This window comes from Salmo trutta, chromosome 38 (assembly GCF_901001165.1).
Source record: "Salmo trutta chromosome 38, fSalTru1.1, whole genome shotgun sequence".
Taxonomy (NCBI): domain Eukaryota; kingdom Metazoa; phylum Chordata; class Actinopteri; order Salmoniformes; family Salmonidae; genus Salmo; species Salmo trutta.
In genome coordinates this window covers 29,026,962-29,048,379 of record NC_042994.1, presented here as the reverse complement: position 1 = coordinate 29,048,379, position 21,418 = coordinate 29,026,962, and the positions used below count along the sequence as shown (strand labels likewise).

General features: G+C 47.5%; 1 protein-coding gene across 2 annotated transcripts in view; it reads left to right on the top strand.

Annotated features, from left to right (window-relative positions):
• Positions 1 to 19,550, top strand: part of LOC115178660 (bifunctional apoptosis regulator) — a 28,131-nt gene extending 8,581 nt beyond the window's left edge. For both annotated transcript variants that reach the window (XM_029739917.1, XM_029739918.1), the window contains 6 exons: positions 4,090 to 4,189; positions 5,432 to 5,601; positions 6,021 to 6,165; positions 12,341 to 12,523; positions 17,067 to 17,263; positions 18,416 to 19,550. In XM_029739917.1, coding sequence (XP_029595777.1) covers positions 4,090 to 4,189; positions 5,432 to 5,601; positions 6,021 to 6,165; positions 12,341 to 12,523; positions 17,067 to 17,263; positions 18,416 to 18,608 — 988 coding nt within the window. In that variant the 3' untranslated portion in view covers positions 18,609 to 19,550. The remainder of the gene's footprint in view (positions 1 to 4,089; positions 4,190 to 5,431; positions 5,602 to 6,020; positions 6,166 to 12,340; positions 12,524 to 17,066; positions 17,264 to 18,415) is intronic.
• Positions 19,551 to 21,418: the final 1,868 nt, after the last annotated feature.

Genomic DNA, 21,418 nt, shown 5'->3' with positions numbered 1-21,418 from the left:
TAAAAGACCAAGTCCATATTATGGCAAGAACAGCTCAAATAAGCAAAGAGAAACGACATTCCATCATTACTTTAAGACATGAAGGTCAGTCAATGCGAAACATTTTTAAAACTTTGAAAGTTTCTTCAAGTGCAGTCGCAAAAACCATCAAGCGCTATGATGAAACTGGCTCCCATGAGGACCGCCACAGGAAAGGAAGACCCAGAGTTACCTCTGCTGCAGAGGATAAGTTTGAGAGTTACCAGCCTCAGAAAACGGCAATTAACTGCACATCAGATTGCAGCCCAAATAAATGCTTCATACTTCAAGTAATAGACACATCTCAACATCAACTGTTCAGAGGAGACTGTGTGAATCAGGCCTTCATGGTCGAATTGCTGCAAAGAAACCACTACTAAAGGACACCAATAAGAAGAGACTTGCTTGGGCCAAGAAACACAAGCAATGGACATTAGACCAGTGGAAATCTGTCCTTTTGGTCTGGAGTCCAAATGTGAGATTTTTGGTTCCAACCACCGTGTCTTTGAAACACAGAGTAGGTGAAGGGATGATCTCTGCATGTGTGGTTCCCACCGTGAAGCACGGAGGTGGTGATGTGATGGTGCTTTGCTGTTGACACTGTCAGTGATTTATCTAGAATTCAAGGCACACTTAACCAGCATGGCTACCAAAGCATTCTGCAGCGATACGCCATCCCATCTGGTTTGCACATCACTTGCTTTTCAACAGGACAATGACCCAACACAGGCTGTGTAAGGGCTATTTTACCAAGAAGTAGGGTGAAGGAGTGCTGCATCACATGACCTGGCCTCCATAATCACCCGACCTAAACCCAATTGAGATGGTTTGTCTGTATAACACCCCTACCTTGTCACAACACAACTGATTGGCTCAGACACATTAAGAAGGAAAGAAATTCCACAAATTAACTTTTAACAAGGCACACCTGTTAATTGAAATGCCTTCCAGGTGACTACCTCATGAGGCTGGTTGAGAGACTGCCAAGAGTGTGCAGGGCTGTCTTCGGGGCAAGGGGTGGCTACTTTGAAGAATCTCAAATATAAAATATATTTTGATTTGTGAAACACTTTTTTGGTTACTACATGATTCCATATGTGTTATTTCATAGTTTTGATGTCTTCACTATTATTCTACAATGTAGAAAATAGTAAAAATAAAGAAAAACCCTTGAATGAGTAGGTGTGTCCAAACTTTTGACTGGTACTGTACATATACATACAGTCCCTTCGGAAAGTATTCAGACTTCTTGACTTTTTCCAAATTTTGTTAGGTTACAGCCTTAATCTAAAATTGATTAAAAAAAAATGTTTTTCTCGTTAAATTATTAATAAAAAAACAATCACATTTACGTAAGTTTTCAAAGCCTTTATTCAGTACATTGTTGAAGCGATTACAGCATCGAGTCTTCACGTGTATGACGCTACAAGCTTTGCACACCTGTATTTGGGGAGTTTCTCCCATTCTTCTCTGCAGATCCTTTCAAGCTCTGTCAGGTTGGATGGGGAGCATTGCTGCTCCAAAGATGTTTGATCGGGTTCAAGTCCGGGCTCTGGCTGGGCCACTCAAGGACATTCAGAGACTTGTCCCAAAGCCACTCCTGCGTTGTCTTGGCTTTGCGCTTAGGGTCGTTGTCCCTTTGGAAGGTGAACCTTCGCCCCAGTCTGACAACCTGCTCAGGATTTCATCAAGGATCTCTCTGTACTTTGATCCGTTCATCTTTGCCTCGATCCTGACTAGTCTCCCTGCCACTGAAAAACAGCATTATGCTGCCACCACCATGCTTCACCATAGGGATGGTGCCAGGTTTTCTCCAGACATGACGCTTGGCATTTAGGCCAAAGAGTTTAATCTTGGTTTCATCAGACAAAAGAATCATGTTTCATCAGGTCTGAGAGTCTTTAGGTGCCATTTGGGAAAACTCCAAGTGGGCTGTTATGTGCCTTTTACTGAAGAGTGGCTTCCGTCAGGCCACTCTACCATAAAGGCCTGATTGGTGGAGCACTGCAGAGATGGTTGTCCTTCTGGAAGGTTCTCCCATCTCCACAGAGGAACTCTGGAGCTCTGTCAGAGTGACCATCAGGTTCTTGGTCACCTCCCTGACCAAGGCCCTTCTCCCGACTGCTAAATTTGGCCCGGCGGCCAGCTCTAGGAAGAGTCTTGGTGGTTCCAAACGTCCTTCATTTAAGAATGATGGAGGCCACTGTGTTCTTAGGGACCTTCAATGCTACAGAATTGTTTTGGTACCCTTCCCCTGATCTGTGCCTCGACGCAATTCTGTCTCGGGGCAATACGGACAATTCCTTCGACCTCATGGCTTGGTTTTTGCTCTGACATGCACTGTCAACTGTGGGACCTTATATAGACAGGTGTGTGCCTTTCCAAATCATGTCCAGTCAATTGATTTTACCACAGGTGGACTCCAATTAAGTTGTAGAAACACCTCAAGGATGATCAATGGAAACAGGATGCACCTGAGCTCAATTTTGAGTCTCATAGCAAAGGGTCTGAATACTAATGTAAACAAGGTATTTCAGTTTTTTGTATTTTTTATTTTATACATTTGCAAACATTTCTAAACCTATTTTAGCTTTGTCATTATGGGGTATTGTGTGTAGATTGATGAGGAAAATATTTTATTTAATCCTTTTTAGAATAAGGCTGTAACATAATGTGGAAAAAGGGAAGGGGTCTGAATACTTTCTGAATGCACTGTATCTGCAGAAGTATGTGGACACCCCTTCAAATTAGTGGATTCGGCTATTTCAGCCACACCGTTGCTGACAAGTGTATAAAATTGAGCATAGAGCCTTGCAATCTCCATAGAAAAACATTCTAAGTAGAATGGCCTTAATGAAGAGCTCTGACTTTCAACGTGGCACTGTCATGCCACCTTTTCAGACGTGAAGTGGTAGGCCACACAAGCTCACAGAACGGGACCGCCGAGTGCTGAAGCACATAAAAATCATCCTCGGTTGCAACACTCACTACAGAGTTACAAAATGCCTCTGGAAGCAACGTCAACACAAGAGCTTCATGATATGGGTTTCCATGGCCGAGCAGCCGCACACAAGCCTAAGGTCACCATGCGTAATGCCAAGCGTCGGCTGGAGTGGTATAAAGCTCGCTGCCATTGGAGCAGTGGAAACGCGTTCTCTGGATTGATGAATCACGCTTCACCATCTGGCAGTCCTACAGATGAATCTGGGTTTGGCGGATGCCAGCTTAACACTACATACCCCAAAGCATAGTGCCAACTGTAAAGTTTGGTGGAGGAATAATGGTCTGTTTTTCATGGTTCAGGCTAGGCCCCTTAGTTCCAGCGAAGCGAAATCTAAATGCTACAGCATACAATGACATTCTAGACGATTCTGTGCTTCCAACTTTGTGGCAACAGTTTGGAGAAGGCTCTTTCCTGTTTCAGCATGACAATGCCCCCATGCACAAAGCGAGGTCCGTACAGAAATGGTTTGTCGAGATCAGTGTGGAAGAACTTGACTCAACACCATCGAAGACCTTTGGGATGAATTGGAACCAGGCCTAATCGCCCAACATCAGTGCCCGACCTCACTAATGCTCTTGTGGCTGAATGGAAGCAAGTCTCCGCAGCAACGTTCCAACATCTAGTGGAAAGCCTTCCCAAAAGAGGTGGAGGCTGTTATAGCAGCAAAAAAGGGGGGGACCAACTCCATATTAATGGCCATGATTTTGGAATGAGATGTTGGACGAGCAGGTGTCCACATACTGCTGGTCATCGAGTGGATTATAAAGCTCATGTCAAATCAACGGCATCTGTATGGATCCAGTGTCTGAGTAGGAGTGCTGATCTGGGATCACTTTTGGCTTTTAGATCACAATGAATACTATTACATGGACGGAGGGGGGGGGACCTGATCCTAGATCAGCACTCCTACTCTGAGATGCTTAATAGCATGGAACCCCAGCTGTATAAACATGTTGTTCATACCTAGGCCCCCTCTGTAACCGGTCTTCCTGTAACCTGTCTGTTACCGGTCTGTAACATGTCTGTAGCCTGTCTAACCTGTCTGTCTGTGTGTAACCTGTCTGTAGGTATGGTGATCAGGCAGCCAGAGGAATCCCCAAGACCAGTCCTGGTAGAGGAGCAGGAGGGTTCTTCTCTGGAGTCCTCACTGTACTCACCTGTGTCGCGGTAAGAGAGAGAGAGTGGGTTTGATTTTAACTAGGAAAAGAGCCTTGTGGTTAGAAGCCTTTTTTCCGAGCGTGACCTGGGGAGAGGTCAACAGGAAGGAGTCAGCGAGGGGGACCTGGGGAGAGGTCAACGGGAAGGAGTCAGCGAGGGGGACCTGGGGAGAGGTCAACGGGAAGGAGTCAGCGAGGGGGACCTGGGGAGAGGTCAACGGGAAGGAGTCAGCAAGGGGGACCTGGGGAGAGGTCAACGGGAAGGAGTCAGCGAGGGGGACCTGGGGAGAGGTCAACAGGAAGGAGTCAGCGAGGGGGACCTGGGGAGAGGTCAACGGGAAGGAGTCAGCGAGGGGGACCTGGGGAGAGGTCAACGGGAAGGAGTCAGCGTGTATACATAACTAGCACATAAGGGACAATTGCAAATCTGTGTGTGTGGGACAGGAATGCTTGTAGTGTGTGTCAGCTTACTTTTCTCTACGTGTGGCAGAAAGGGTCAAAGTGTGTAGTGAGGGTGTGGGGGGTAGGGGTGGGTTGGGGGGGTGTGTGTTGAAGGGTCACAGTGTGTGTGGTTTTGTCTATTTGTTCTGTCCATGTGGCAGTAAGAGAGCAACGTCTTTGTGTATCTTTCCGCGTCTGTCTGTCTGTCTGTCTGTCTGTCTGTCTGTCTGTCTGTCTGTCTGTCTGTCTATTTGAATGACAGTCTGAATGCTTCATGTTAATATGTGCGAAACTAGTGGGAATTAACTTTCTGTCTCGCCTGTCTGTGTCTCGCCTGTCTGTCTCCTACCATATCTCTGGTCCTATTCTATGCCCGTTTCACCTCTCTCACACCTGTCTGTTCCCTCTCCTCTCTCCTACCGTCTCTCCTCTCTCCTACCCGTCTCCCCTCACTCCTACCTGTCTCTCCTCTCATGTCCCTCCTACCCGTCTCTCCTCTCTTCTACCCATCTCTCCTACCCCTCCCTCCTACCCGTCTCTCCTCCCTCCTACCCGTCTCTCCTCTCTCCTACCATCTCTCCTTTCTCCTACCTGTCTCTCCTCTCCTATCTTTCCTACCTGTTTCTCCTACCTGTCTCTCTTCTCTCCTACCCGTCTCTCCTACCCGTCTCTCCTCTCTCTTACTCCTCTCTCCTACCTGTCTCTCCTCTTTCCTACCTGTCTCTCCTCCCTCCTACCTATCTCTCCTACCCGTCTCACCTTCCTCATACTGTCTACCTCTCTCATACCTGTCTCACTTCTCTCCTACCAGGTGATGTTTCTGGTGTACCACTGGTCCAGTGGAGATGGGGTCCATGACCTCTTGGTCAGTAAACCTGTGTCAAAATGGACGCCGGAGGAAGTTCTGTTCTGGTTGGAACACGTTGGGGCCTGGACCTCTCTCTATAAAGAACCCTTCCTACAGGAGAACGTTAACGGACGGTGAGGAATGTTTAACAGTTTGGGCTATGTTTGTAGTACAGTTCTGTTCTGGTTGGAAAGCCTGGGGCCTTGGACCTCTGTCTCGGTCTCTCTGTCTCTGTCTCTCTCGCTCTCTCTCTCTCTCTCTCTCTGTCTCTCTCTCTCTCTCTCTCTCTCTCTCTCTCTCTCTCTCTCTCTCTCTCTCTCTCTCTGTCTCTCTCTGTCTCTCTCTGTCTCTCTCTCTGTCTCTCTCTGTCTCTCTGTCTCTCTCTCTGTCTCTCTCTCTCTCTCTCTCGGTCTCTCTGTCTCTCTCTGTCTCTATCTCCTCGCTCACTCTCTTTTTTTCATGGTCAGGTTATTGTTGTTAGGTAGTGATGAGTTAATAACATGTAACATGGTTATGTCATGGTTATTTAATGGTTTTCTGATATATCTCTCAGGTTATTGTTGATGCTTGGTGATGAGGAGCTGACCAGAGCTCCCTATAACATAGACAACCAGGCCCACAGGAGAGCGGTGCTGGCTGAGCTGGAGAGGATCAAGGAACTGGGGGTCAAGCCACCTCAGAACCTCTGGGAGTACAAGGTGACAGAAACCAGAAATACTACATATTATATCAACTTAGAAACTGCCTGGGTCGAGCTCTGAATGCTGATTGGCTGACAGCCGTGTTACATCAGAGCGAATACCACGGGTATGACAAAACATTTATTTTTACTTCTCTAATTACGTTGGTAACCAGTTAATAATAGCAATAAGGCTCCTCGGGGGTTTGTGGTATATGGCCTATGTACCACGGGTAAGGGCTGTATCCAGGCACTCCGCGTTGCATCATGCATAAGAACAACCCATAGCCGTGGTATATTGGCCATATACCACACCCCCTCGGGTCTTATTGCTTAATTATACCATGGCATTGTTGAATACTCCTTTCTGATTGGCTTGAAGGGCATTCTAGAGCGTGCATTATTTCCCTATAACGCACGATATATTTGCATGGTAGAATTCAATTACTGTAGATTTACATGTTTTGTTAAAGCTGCTTTTGATAGCAAAAGTCGAATTTAAAACAGTATTTGGTATTGTTGAATTAGATTTTCATAATAGTGGTTTGGTTAGCTGAACTAGCAAGTCTGTCTGTTTGGTCGCCACAGCAACTACTGTCGCTATCTAGTAAACTTGCTAGCTACTTCAGTGGATGTTGAACATATTTCTACCTGAAAATGTGTTAATTCTTGAGGATACAATCCCGATAACGGGATTGGTTGGACAACAACCAGTGAGATAGCACGGCGCGATATTCAAAACAAAATAATCTCAAAATTAAAATTAAATTATTATATGGCATTTTAAAGATTTACATTTACATTTTAGTCATTTAGCAGACGCTCTTATCCAGAGCGACTTACAGTAGTGAATGCATACATTTCATTTCATGCATTTTTTTTTTTTTTTTGTGCTGGCCCCCCGTGGGAATCGAACCCACAACCCTGGCGTTGCACACACCATGCTCTACCAACTGAGCCACAGGGAAGATACTCTACTCGTTAATCCAATCACATTGTCCGATTTCAAAAAGGCTTTACGGTGAAAGAAAAACATTAGATTATTTTAGCATAGCACCTCAGCAACAAAAAAAAAAGCAATTTTCCAAGCACGATAGCCATCACAAAACCAGATATACAGCTAAAATTAAGCACTAACCTTTGACAATCTTCATCAGATGACACTCCTAGGACATCATGTTAGACAATACATGCATTTTTTGTTCGATCAAGTTTATATTTATATCCAAAAACCCAATTTTTACATTGGCGCGTGACGTTCAGAAAATGTTTTCTCCCCATACCCTTCGGTGAATAGGCACATTTCATTTACGGAAGAACTCATAAACGTTGAAAAAATGTATAACAATTATTTAAAGAATTAGAGATAATCTACTCCTTTATGCAACCACTTTGTCAGATTTCAAAATAATGTTACGGAAAAAGCAGATTGTTCAATATTCTGAGTACAGAACTTCGCCTTCAATGCTAAGCTATGCAGTTAGCCTACAATATGTTCCAAATATTTAGTTACCTTTGCTGATCTTCGGCGGAATGCACTCGGATGGGCACCCACTTCCACAAGAAATGTTCATTTGTTCTGCAAAGTCCATCATTTATGTCCAAATACATCAGTTTTGTTGACCCATCCAGAACACTTTACAATGCCATGTGGCGTGGACGCAAATCCATAGACGAAATGTTCAAAGTTCCATTACCGTTTGTAGAAACGCGTCAAACGATGTTTACGATCAATCCTTTAGGGTATTTTTTTTTACGTAAAATTGCGATAATTTTACAACCGGGCAATAGCTATTCATCCCAGAAGAAAAATATAAAAACGATGACGTCACGTGCACACGCATCATAAGACACCTCTCCTCAGACTGGCCAATGATTGACTGAGCCAAAATGATCTGCCCGGTAACAGCTGACGGTTGAAACCAGTTCATAAAGATTGTTGACAGCCAATGGAAGAGTTAGGTGTAACGTAAATCCTATGTCACTGTAGTTTTTCAAGGGATTCAAAACAAAAACTACATTTCTAAATTCTCCCACTTCCTGATTACATTTTTCTCAGGTTTTTTGCCTGCCATATGAGTTCTGTTATACTCACAGACACCATTCAAACAGTTTTAGAAACTTCAGAGTGTTTTCTATTCAAATCTACTAATAATATGCATATTCTATTTTCTGGGCCAGAGTAGTAACCTGTTTAAATTGGGTACTTTTTTCATCCAGCCGTGAAAATACTGCCCCCTAGCCCCTAGAGATTAAATTCTAGCCATGGTATTAAAGGGATAATCAACTCGGGGCTCTATGGGTTCTCTGGTATATTACTCAGCTCTGTCTGCTAGCTCGTTGTGGATAACTCATCTCTGTCTGCTAGCTCGTTGTGGATAACTCATCTCTGTCTGCTAGCTCGTTGTGGATAACTCATCTCTGTCTGCTAGCTCGTTGTGGATAACTCATCTCTGTCTGCTAGCTCGTTGTGGATAACTCATCTCTGTCTGCTAGCTCGTTGTGGATAACTCAGCTCTGTCTGCTAGCTCGTTGTGGATAACTCAGCTCTGTCTGCTAGCTCGTTGTGGATAACTCATGTCTGTCTGCTAGCTCGTTGTGGATAACTCAGCTCTGTCTGCTAGCTCGTTGTGGATAACTCATCTCTGTCTGCTAGCTCGTTGTGGATAACTCATCTCTGTCTGCTAGCTCGTTGTGGATAACTCATCTCTGTCTGCTAGCTCGTTGTGGATAACTCATGTCTGTCTGCTAGCTCGTTGTGGATAACTCAGCTCTGTCTGCTAGCTCGTTGTGGATAACTCAGCTCTGTCTGCTAGCTCGTTGTGGATAACTCAGCTCTGTCTGCTAGCTCGTTGTGGATAACTCAGCTCTGTCTGCTAGCTCGTTGTGGATAACTCAACTCTGTCTGCTAGCTCGTTGTGGATAACTCATCTCTGTCTGCTAGCTCGTTGTGGATAACTCATCTCTGTCTGCTAGCTCGTTGTGGATAACTCATCTCTGTCTGCTAGCTCGTTGTGGATAACTCATCTCTGTCTGCTAGCTCGTTGTGGATAACTCATCTCTGTCTGCTAGCTCGTTGTGGATAACTCATGTCTGTCTGCTAGCTCGTTGTGGATAACTCAGGTCTGTCTGCTAGCTCGTTGTGGATAACTCATCTCTGTCTGCTAGCTCGTTGTGGATAACTCAACTCTGTCTGTTAGCTCGTTGTGGATAACTCATCTCTGTCTGCTAGCTCGTTGTGGATAACTCATCTCTGTCTGCTAGCTCGTTGTGGATAACTCATCTCTGTCTGCTAGCTCGTTGTGGATAACTCATCTCTGTCTGCTAGCTCGTTGTGGATAACTCATCTCTGTTTTCTGTAGAACACACAGCCCCACGTTGATTATCGCTTAACATGTCATAACTTAACGTGTCATAACTTAACGTGTCATAACTTAACGTGTCATAACTTAACGTGTCATAACTTATGCTGTTTTAATGCTAATGTGATGTACTGTCAATCCTATGTCATTAGCAATTAGATATACTGTATTTCTGCTAACAGAAACATAGGCTGCATCCTGAAGGGCACCGTATTCCCTATATAGTGCACTACTTTGGACCACAGCACTACATAGGTTATAGGGTGCTATTGACGCACACTTAATGAATACTTTATATGCTCTGGTTGAAGTAAGCCCATTAAGATATGCTGTGTGCATCATTTGATGATAAGTCATTTAGGGTTTAATGATTGTTTGAACTGTCTCTCTCCCTCTGTCCTCTTCTCTCCTGTCTCCCTCTGTCTACCTCTCTCCTGTCTACCTCTCTCCTGTCTACCTCTCTCCTGTCTACCTCTCTCCTGTCTACCTCTCTCCTGTCTCCCTCTCTCCTGTCTCCCTCTGTCTACCTCTCTCATGTCTCCCTCTGTCTACCTCTCTCCTGTCTCCCTCTGTCTACCTCTCTCCTGTCTCCCCCTGTCTACCTCTCTCCTGTCTCCCCCTGTCTACCTCTCTCCTGTCTCCCACTGTCTACCTCTCTCCTGTCTCCCTCTGTCTACCTCTCTCCTGTCTCCCTCTGTCTACCTCTCTCCTGTCTCCCTCTGTCTACCTCTCTCCTGTCTCCCTCTGTCTACCTCTCTCCTGTCTACCTCTCTCCTGTCTACCTCTCTCCTGTCTTCCTCTGTCTCCCTCTCTCCTGTCTACCTCTCCCTCTGTCTCCCTCTCTCCTGTCTCCCTCTCTCCTGTTCCCTCTCTCCTGTCTCCCTCTCTCCTGTCTCCCTCTCTCCTGTCTCCCTCTCTCCTGTCTCCCTCTCTCCTGTCTCCCTCTCTCCTGTCTCCCTCTCTCCTGTCTACCCCTCTTCTGTCTACCCCTCTCCTGTCTCCCTCTCTCCTGTCTCCCTCTCTCCTGTCTCCCTCTCTCCTGTCTCCCTCTCTCCTGTCTCCCTCTGTCTCCCTCTCTCCTGTCTCCCTCTGTCTCCCTCTCTCCTGTCTCCCTCTGTCTCCCTCTTTCCTGTCTCCCTCTGTCTCCTCTCTCCCTGTCTCCCTCTCTCCTGTCTCCCTCTCTCCTGTCTCCCTCTCTCCTGTTTCCCTCTCTCCTGTTTCCCTCTCTCCTGTCTACCTCTCTCCTGTCTCCCTCTGTCTACCTCTCTCCTGTCTCCCTCTCTCCTGTCTCCCTCTGTCTCCCTCTCTCCTGTCTCCCTCTGTCTCCCTCTCTCCTGTCTCCCTCTCTCCTGTCTCCCTCTCTCCTGTCTACCCCTCTTCTGTCTACCCCTCTTCTGTCTACCCCTCTTCTGTCTACCCCTCTTCTGTCTACCCCTCTTCTGTCTCACCCTCTTCTGTCTCACCCTCTTCTGTCTACCCCTCTTCTGTCTCCCTCTCTCCTGTCTCCCTCTCTCCTGTCTCCCTCTCTCCTGTCTCTCTGTCTACCCCTCTCCTGTCTACCCCTCTCCTGTCTACCTCTCTCCTGTCTCCCTCTGTCTCCCTCTCTCCTGTCTCTCTCCTGTCTCCCTCTCTCCTGTCTCTCTCCTGTCTCCCTCTCTCCTGTCTCTCTCCTGTCTACCTGTCTCCCTCTCTCCTGTCTACCTCTCTCCTGTCTCCCTCTGTCTACCTCTCTCCTGTCTCCCTCTGTCTACCTCTCTCCTGTCTCCCTCTGTCTACCTCTCTCCTGTCTCCCTCTGTCTACCTCTCTCCTGTCTCCCTCTGTCTACCTCTCTCCTGTCTCCCTCTGTCTCCCTCTCTCCTGTCTCCCTCTGTCTACCTCCTGTCTACCTCTCTCCTGTCTCCCTCTGTCTACCTCCTGTCTACCTCTCTCCTGTCTCCCTCTGTCTACCTCTCTCCTGTCTCCCTCTCTCCTGTCTCCCTCTGTCTACCTCTCTCCTGTCTCCCTCTCTCCTGTCTCCCTCTCTCCTGTCTCCCTCTCTCCTGTCTCCCTCTCTCCTGTCTCCCTCTCTCCTCTCTCCCGTCTACCTCTCTCCTGTCTACCTCTCTCCTGTCTACCTCTCTCCTGTCTACCTCTCTCCTGTCTCCCTCTCTCCTGTCTCCCTCTGTCTACCTCTACCTGTCTACCTCTGTCTACCCCTCTCTTGTCTCCTCTGTCCTCCTGTCTCCCTCTGTCCACCTCTCTCCTGTCTACCCCTCTCCTGTCTCCCCCCTCCTGTCTCCCTCTGTCTACCTCTCTCCTGTCTACCTCTCTCCTGTCTACCTCTCTCCTGTCTCCCCCTCTCCTGTCTCCCCCTCTCCTGTCTCCCTCTGTCTACCCCCCACCTCTCTCCCACCGTCTCTCTACCCCGCACCTCTCTCCCCCCACCTCTCTACCCCCCCACCTCTCTCCCACCGTCTCTACCACCCACCTCTCTCCCACCGTCTCTCTACCCCCCCACCTCTCTCCCACCGTCTCTCTACCCCCCCCACCTCTCTCCCACCGTCCTCTCTACCCCCCCACCTCTCTCCCACCGTCTCTCTACCCCCCCACCTCTCTCCCACCGTCTCTCTACCCCCCCACCTCTCTCCCACCGTCTCTCTACCCCCCCACCTCTCTCCCACCGTCTCTCTACCCCCCCACCTCTCTCCCACCGTCTCTCTACCCCCCCACCTCTCTCCCACCGTCTCTCTACCCCCCACCTCTCTCCCACCGTCTCTCTACCCCCCCACCTCTCTCCCACCGTCTCTCTACCCCCCCACCTCTCTCCCACCGTCTCTCTACCCCCCCACCAGGCTGTGAATGCAGGTAAATCTCTGTTCCTGCTCTATGCTTTGAAGAGTTCTCCTCGGCTCACCATCCTCTACCTCTACCTCTTCGACTACTCCGAAACCTTCCTCCCCTTCCTGCACACCTGCTGCCCCGCCCTCTCACGCACCAGCGAGCCAATGGAGGACAGCCTCCCCCTCAACCACCAGGTACCATTGGACGGCTCAACTGTCATGTTGATTGTATTTATTTGATAAAGGTAGGCGTGACGGTACGACTCCAGTCATAGACAACTAGACGTAGGCTACTGTACATGTTGTCAGTATGGCTGGTCATAGAGAACAAGACGTAGGCTACAATACATGTTGTCAGTATGGCTGGTCATAGACAACAAGACGTAGGCTACTGTACATGTTGTCAGTATGGCTGGTCATAGACAACTAGACGTAGGCTACTGTAGATGCTGTCAGTATGGCTGGTCATAGACAACAAGACGTAGGCTACTGTACATGCTGTCAGTATGGCTGGTCATAGACAACTAGACAGGCTACTGTTCATGTTGTCAGTATGGCTGGTCATAGACAACTAGACGTAGGCTACTGTACATGTTGTCAGTATGGCTGGTCATAGACAAGACGTAGGCTACTGTTCATGTTGTCAGTATGGCTGGTCATAGACAACTAGACGTAGGCTACTGTACATGTTGTCAGTATGGCTGGTCATAGACAACTAGACATAGGCTACTGTAGATGCTGTCAGTATGGCTGGTCATAGACAACAAGACGTAGGCTACTGTACATGCTGTCAGTATGGCTGGTCATAGACAACTAGACGTAGGCTACTGTACAGGTTGTCAGTATGGCTGGTCATAGACAACTAGACGTAGGCTGCTGTACAGGTTGTCAGTATGGCTAGTCATAGACAACTAGACGTAAGCTACTGTACATGTTGTCAGTATGGCTGGTCATAGACAACTAGACGTAGGCTGCTGTACAGGTTGTCAGTATGGCTAGTCATAGACAACTAGACGTAAGCTACTGTACATGTTGTCAGTATGGCTGGTCATAGACAACAAGACGTAGGCTACTGTAGATGTTGTCAGTATGGCTGGTCATAGACAACAAGACGTAGGCTACTGTACATGTTGTCAGTATGGCTGGTCATAGACAACTAGACGTAGGCTACTGTAGATGCTGTCAGTATGGCTGGTCATAGACAACAAGACGTAGGCTACTGTAGATGTTGTCAGTATGGCTGGTCATAGACAACTAGACGTAGGCTACTGTAGATGTTGTCAGTATGGCTGGTCATAGACAACTAGACGTAGGCTACTGTAGATGCTGTCAGTATGGCTGGTCATAGACAACTAGACGTAGGCTACTGTAGATGCTGTCAGTATGGCTGGTCATAGACAACTAGACGTAGGCTACTGTACAGGTTGTCAGTATGGCTGGTCATAGACAACTAGACGTAGGCTGCTGTACAGGTTGTCAGTATGGCTAGTCATAGACAACTAGACGTAAGCTACTGTACATGTTGTCAGTATGGCTGGTCATAGACAACTAGACGTAGGCTGCTGTACAGGTTGTCAGTATGGCTAGTCATAGACAACTAGACGTAAGCTACTGTACATGTTGTCAGTATGGCTGGTCATAGACAACAAGACGTAGGCTACTGTAGATGTTGTCAGTATGGCTGGTCATAGACAACAAGACGTAGGCTACTGTACATGTTGTCAGTATGGCTGGTCATAGACAACTAGACGTAGGCTACTGTAGATGCTGTCAGTATGGCTGGTCATAGACAACAAGACGTAGGCTACTGTAGATGTTGTCAGTATGGCTGGTCATAGACAACTAGACGTAGGCTACTGTAGATGTTGTCAGTATGGCTGGTCATAGACAACTAGACGTAGGCTACTGTAGATGCTGTCAGTATGGCTGGTCATAGACAACTAGACGTAGGCTACTGTAGATGCTGTCAGTATGGCTGGTCATAGACCAAATCAAATCAAATTTATTTATATAGCCCTTCGTATATCAGCTGAAATCTCAAAGTGCTGTACAGAAACCCAGCCTAAAACCCCAAACAGCAAGCAATGCATGTGAAAGAACCACGGTGGCTAGGAAAAACTCCCTCGGAAAAACTCCCTAGAAAGGCCAAAAACCTAGGAAGAAACCTAGAGAGGAACCAGGCTATGAGGGGTGGCCAGTCCTCTTCTGGCTGTGCCGGGTGGATATTATAACAGAACATGGTCAAGATGTTAAAATGTTCATAAATGACCAGCATGGTCAAATAATAATAATCATAGTAGTTGTCGAGGGTGCAACAAGCACGTCCGGTGAACAGGTCAGGGTTCCGTAGCCGCAGGCAGAACAGTTGAAACTGGAGCAGCAGCATGGCCAGGTGGACTGGGGACAGCAAGGAGTCATCATGCTAGGTAGTCCCGAGGCATGGTCCTAGGGCTCAGGTCCTCCGAGAGAGAGAAAGAGAGAATTAGAGAGAACATATTTAAATTCACACAGGACACCGGATAAGACAAGAGAATACTCCAGATGTAACAGACTAGCCCCCCGACACATAAACTACTGCAGCATAAATACTGGAGGCTGAGACAGGAGGGATCAGAAGACACTGTGGCCCCATCCGATGATACCCCCGGACAGGGCCAAACAGGCAGGATATAACCCCACCCACTTTGCCAAAGCACAGCCCCCACACCACTAGAGGGATGTCTACAACCACCAACTTACCGTCCGAAGACAAGGCCGAGTATAGCCCACAAAATCTCCGCCATGGCACAACCCAAGGGGGGGGCGCCAACCCAGACAGGAAGACCACGTCAGTGACTCACCCCACTCAAGTGACGCACCCCTCCCATGGACGGCATGGAAGAACACCAGTAAGTCAGTGACTCAGCCCCTGTAATAGGGTTAGAGGCAGAGAATCCCAGTGGAAAGAGGGGAACCGGCAAGGCAGAGACAGCAAGGGCGGTTCGTTGCTCCAGCCTTTCCGTTCACCTTCACACTCCTGGGCCAGACTATACTTAATCATAGGACCTACTGAAGATATAAGTCTTCAGTAAAGACTTAAAGGTTGAGACTGAGTCTGCGTCTCTCACATGGGTAGGCAGACTATTCCATAAAAATGGAGCTCTATAGGAGAAAGCCCTACCTCCAGCCGTTTGCTTAGAAATTCTAGGGACAATTAGGAGGCCTGCGTCTTGTGACCGTAGCGTACGTGTAGGTATGTACGGCAGGACCAAATCGGAAAGATTGGTAGGAGCAAGCCCATGTAATGCTTTGTAGGTTAGCAGTAAAACCTTGAAATCAGCCCTTGCCTTAACAGGAAGCCAGTGTTGGGAGGCTAGCACGGGAGTAATATGATCAAATATTTTGGTTCTAGTCAGGATTCTAGCAGCCGTATTTAGCACTAACTGAAGTTTGTTTAGTGCTTTATCCGGGTAGCCGGAAAGTAGAGCATTGCAGTAGTCCAGCCTAGAAGTAACAAAAGCATGGATTAATTTTTCTGCGTCATTTTTGGACAGAAAGTTTCTGATTTTTGCAATGTTACGTAGATGGAAAAAAGCTGTCCTTGAAACAGTCTTGATATGTTCTTCAAAAGATAGATCAGGGTCCAGAGTAACGCCGAGGTCCTTCACAGTTTTATTTGAGACGACTGTACAACCATCCAGATGAATTGTCAGATTGAACAGAAGATCTCTTTGTTTCTTGGGACCTAGAACAAGCATCTCTGTTTTGTCCGAGTTTAAAAGTAGAAAGTTTGCAGCCATCCACTTCCTTATGTCTGAAACACAGGCTTCTAGCGAGGGCAATTTTGGGGCTTCACCATGTTTCATTGAAATGTACAGCTGTGTGTCGTCCGCATAGCAGTGAAATTTAACATTATGTTTTCGAATGACATCCCCAAGAGGTAAAATATATAGTGAAAACAATAGTGGTCCTAAAATGGAACCTTGAGGAACACCGAAATTTACACTTGATTTGTCAGAGGACAAACAAATTCACAGAGACAAACTGATATCTTTCCGACAGATAAGATCAAAACCAGGCCAGAACTTGTCCATGTAGACCAATTTGGGTTTCCAATCTCTCCAAAAGAATGTGGTGATCGATGGTATCAAAAGCGGCACTAAGATCTAGGAGCACGAGGACAGATGCAGAGCCTCGGTCTGACGTCATTAGAAGGTCATTTACCACCTTCATAAGTGCAGTCTCAGTGCTATGATGGGGTCTAAAACCAGACTGAAGCGTTTCGTATACATTGTTTGTCTTCAGGAAGGCAGTGAGTTGCTGTGCAACAGCTTTTTAAATTTTTTTTGAGAGGAATGGAAGATTCGATATAGGCCGATTTAGTTTTTTATAATTTCTGGGTCAAGATTCGGCTTTTTCAAGAGAGGCTTTATTACTGCCACTTTTAGTGAGCTTGGTACACACATAGACAACAAGCTTGGTACACACATAGACAACAAGACGTAGGCTACTGTACATGTTGTCAGTATGGCTGGTCATAGACAACAAGACGTAGGCTACTGTACATGCTGTCAGTATGGCTGGTCATAGACAACAAGACGTAGGCTACTGTACATGTTGTCAGTATGGCTGGTCATAGACAACAAGACGTAGGCTACTGTACATGTTGTCAGTATGGGTTGTCATAGACAACAAGACGTAGGCTACTGTAGATGTTGTCTTGTCATACTGACGATATTAGTATATCTCTCCCCCCCAGGTGCACCCCAGCTGGCGCCAGTGGGCGGAGTTCCTAGTTAAGTACCTCCTCCTTCCGTACCAGCTGATCGCTGAGTTTGCCTGGGATTGGCTGTCGGTTCACTACTGGACGTCACGGTTCATCATCGTCAACGCCATGCTACTGTCTGTCCTGGAGGGCTGTGTTCTGTGGAGGTTCTATAACCGAGCTGAGATCAGGTACCGTGTGTGTTTCTCTCTATCTATCCCTGTCACACCAACTTTCTCCCTCTCATCCTTTACCCTGAATTATCTACCCCTCTTTCTGTCCCTCTCTCACACTCATCCCTTCCTCTCTCCTCATCTCATCCTTCACTACCCCTATCTCCCCCCTCATCTCATTCCTCACTACCCCTCTCTCCCCCCTCATCTCATTCTTCACTACCCCTCTCTCTCCCCCCTCATCTCATTCCTCACTACCCCTCTCTCTCCCCCCTCATCTCATCCCTCACTACCCCTCTCTCACACTCATCCCTTCCTCCCCCCTCATCTCATTCCTCACTACCCCTCTCTCTCCCCCTCATTTCATCCCTCACATCCTCTCTCCTCTTTTTTCTTCTCATCCCTCACTACCTCTCTCCCCCTTATCTCATCCCTCACTACCCCTCTCTCTCCCCCCTCATCTCATCCCTCACTACCCCTCTCTCCCCCCTTTCTCATCCCTCACTACCCCTCTCTCTCATCCTCATCTCATCCCTCACTACCCCTCTCTCTCCCCCCTCATCTCATCCCTCACTACCCCTCTCTCTCCCCCCTCATCTCATCCCTCACTACCCCTCTCTCTCCCCCCTCATCTCATCCCTCACTACCCCTCTCTCTCCCCCCTCATCTCATCCCTCACTACCCCTCTCTCTCCATCCTCATCTCATCCCTCACTACCCCTCTCTCTCCCCCCTCATCTCATCCCTCACTACCCCTCTCTCTCCCCCCTCATCTCATCCCTCACTACCCCTCTCTCTCCCCCCCTCATCTCATCCCTCACTACCCCTCTCTCTCCCCCCTCATCTCATCCCTCACTACCCCTCTCTCTCCCCCCTCATCTCATCCCTCACTACCCCTCTCTCTCCCCCCTTATCTCATCCCTCACTACCCCTCTTTCTCCCCCTCATCTCATCCCTCACTACCCCTCTTTCTCCCCCTCATCTCATCCCTCACTACCCCTCTCTCTCCCCCCTCATCTCATCCCTCACTACCCCTCTCTCTCCCCCCTCATCTCATCCCTCACTACCCCTCTCTCTCCCCCCTCATCTCATCCCTCACTAGCTCTCTCTCCACCATCTCTGCATAGTTTGTTGTTTAATGTAATGAACCAAAGTCTCCTCTCCCCTCCAGGAGTCTCCCTCAGAAGATGTGGGGTCACTTGTGGAGGATGTCCTCCCAGGGTTTTGCCTTCGCCCTGTTCTGGCCGGTGATCCCTCAGTTTGTGTGTAACTGTCTGTTCTACTGGGCTCTGTATTTCAACCCCATCATCAACATAGACCTGGTGGTGCAGCAGCTAATGCATCCTGACACACAAGGGCCGTGAAGGACTGACCTGTTCCCTACGTAGTGCACTACTTTTGACCAGTGCCCCTATGGGTAGTGCACTATATAGGGAACAGGTACGCAAGAGCCGTGAGTGAGGAGGTACCGTTTAAACACAGGATGTGTCTTTTTAATGGCTCCCTATTCCCTTTATAGTGCACTACTCCATAGGGACTCTGGTCAAAAGTAGTGCACTATGTAGGGAATAGGGTGCCAAGTGCCATAAATGAGGAGATACTATGGCCTGCCTCCCAAATGGCTCCCTATGGGGCCCACTGTAAAGGGAATAGGATGCCAGCGTAGCCCACAGTATCATAGCAACAGGATGGATGCCAGCGTAGCCCACAGTATCATAGCAACAGGATGGATGCCAGCGTAGCCCACAGTATCATAGCAACAGGATGGATGCCAGCGTAGCCCACAGTATCATAGTAACAGGATGGATGCCAGCGTAGCCCACAGTATCATAGCAACAGGATGGATGCCAGCGTAGCCCACAGTATCATAGTAACAGGATGGATGCCAGCGTAGCCCACAGTATCATAGCAACAGGATGGATGCCAGCGTAGCCCACAGTATCATAGCAACAGGATGGATGCCAGCGTAGCCCACAGTATCATAGCAACAGGATGGATGCCAGCGTAGCCCACAGTATCATAGCAACAGGATGGATGCCAGCGTAGCCCACAGTATCATAGCAACAGGCAGCCATCTGTGAGCCAGACAACCCAATGTCTTAATGTGTCTGCGTCTCAAAAGGCTCACTATTCCCTATATAGTGCACTACTTTTGACCAGGGTCCGTAGGAAGCCCCATAGGGCTCTGGTCAACAGCAGTGCACTATATAGGGAATGGGTTACCATTGGGGACTCAGACCAAGTTCTATATAATATTGGATGGTTTCTCCTAATGTCTTAATTAAAATTGTATATTTAAGCAATAAGGCACGAGGGGGTGTGGTAAATGACCAATATACCACGGCTAAGGGCTGTTCTTAGGCACGAGGGGGTGTGGTATATGAACAATATACCACGGCTAAGGGCTGTTCTTAGGCACGAGGGGGTGTGGTATATGACCAATATACCACGGCTAAGGGCTGTTCTTAGGCACGAGGGGGTGTGGTATATGACCAATATACCACGGCTAAGGGCTGTTCTTAGGCACGAGGGGGTGTGGTATATGACCAATATACCACGGCTAAGGGCTGTTCTTAGGCACGAGGCATCGCGGAGTAGCCTAGTGGTTAGTGTTGGGCCAGTAACCGAAAGGTTGCTAGATCGAATCCCCGAGCTGACAAGGTAAGAAATCTGTCGTTCTGCCCCTGAACAAGGCAGTTAACCCACTGTTCCTAGGCCGTCATTGTAAATGAGAATTTGTTCTTAACTGACTTGCCTAATTAAACAAAGGTTAAATAAAAAAATATATATAAAAAAATACCACAAACCCCCGAGGAGCCTTAATGCTATTATAAACTGGTTACCAACGTAATTTTGTCATACCGTGGTATACGGTCTGATATACCACGGCTGTCAGCCAATAAGCATTCAGGGCTCGAATCACCCAGTTTATAAATATGTATAATGAGGGTAATTCATATTGAAGGTAAGAGGTTGTGTGTTTGTCTGTTATGGTGGTCAGTGGTAACAACTGTAGAGGGGATTGATATGATTCTGTTATGGGGTCAGTGGTAATAACTGTAGAGGGGATTGATATGATTCTGTTATGGGGGTCAGTGGTAATAACTGTAGAGGATTGATATGATTCTGTTATGGGGGTCAGTGGTAATAACTGTAGAGGATTGATATGATTCTGTTATGGGGGTCAGTGGTAATAACTGTAGAGGATTGATATGATTCTGTTATGGGGGTCAGTGGTAATAACTGTAGAGGATTGATATGATTCTGTTATGGGGGTCAGTGGTAATAACTGTAGAGAGGATTGATATGATTCTGTTATGGGGGTCAGTGGTAATAACTGTAGAGAGGATTGATATGATTCTGTTATGGGGGTCAGTGGTAATAACTGTAGAGGATTGATATGATTCTGTTATGGTGGTCAGTGGTAATAACTGTAATAACCCTGTTCCTGGAAAGCTACTATCCAGTAGGTTTTCACTCCAACCCCAGTTGCAACTAACCTGATTCATCTTATCAACCAGCTAATTACTAGAATCAGGTGTGCTAGATTAGGGTTGGCATGAACCTACAGGACAGTAGCTCTCCAGGAACAGGGTTGGAGATAAAAACCTACAGGATGGTAGCTCTCCAGGAACAGGGTTGGAGATCAAACCTACAGGATGGTAGCTCTCCAGGAACAGGGTTGGAGATAAAAACCTACAGGGTGGTAGCTCTCCAGGAACAGAGTTGGAGATAAAAACCTACAGGATGGTAGCTCTCCAGGAACAGGGTTGGAGATAAAAACCTACAGGATGGTAGCTCTCCAGGAACAGGGTTGGAGATAAAACCTACAGGATGGTAGCTCTCCAGGAACAGGGTTGGAGATAAAAACATACAGGATGGTAGCTCTCCAGGAACAGGGTTGGAGATAAAAACCTACAGGATGGTAACTCTCCAGGAACAGGGTTGGAGATAAAAACCTACAGGATGGTAGCTCTCCAGGAAAATGGTTGGAGATAAAAACCTACAGGATGGTATCTCTCCAGGAACAGGGTTGGAGATGATAACCTACAGGATGGTAGCTCTCCAGGAACAGGGTTGAAGAGCCCTGCCCTATTCACACAGCGTGTCAGAGTTGGAGTACTGATCTAGAATCAGATTCCCTCCCCGTCCATAAAATCTCATTCATTATAAT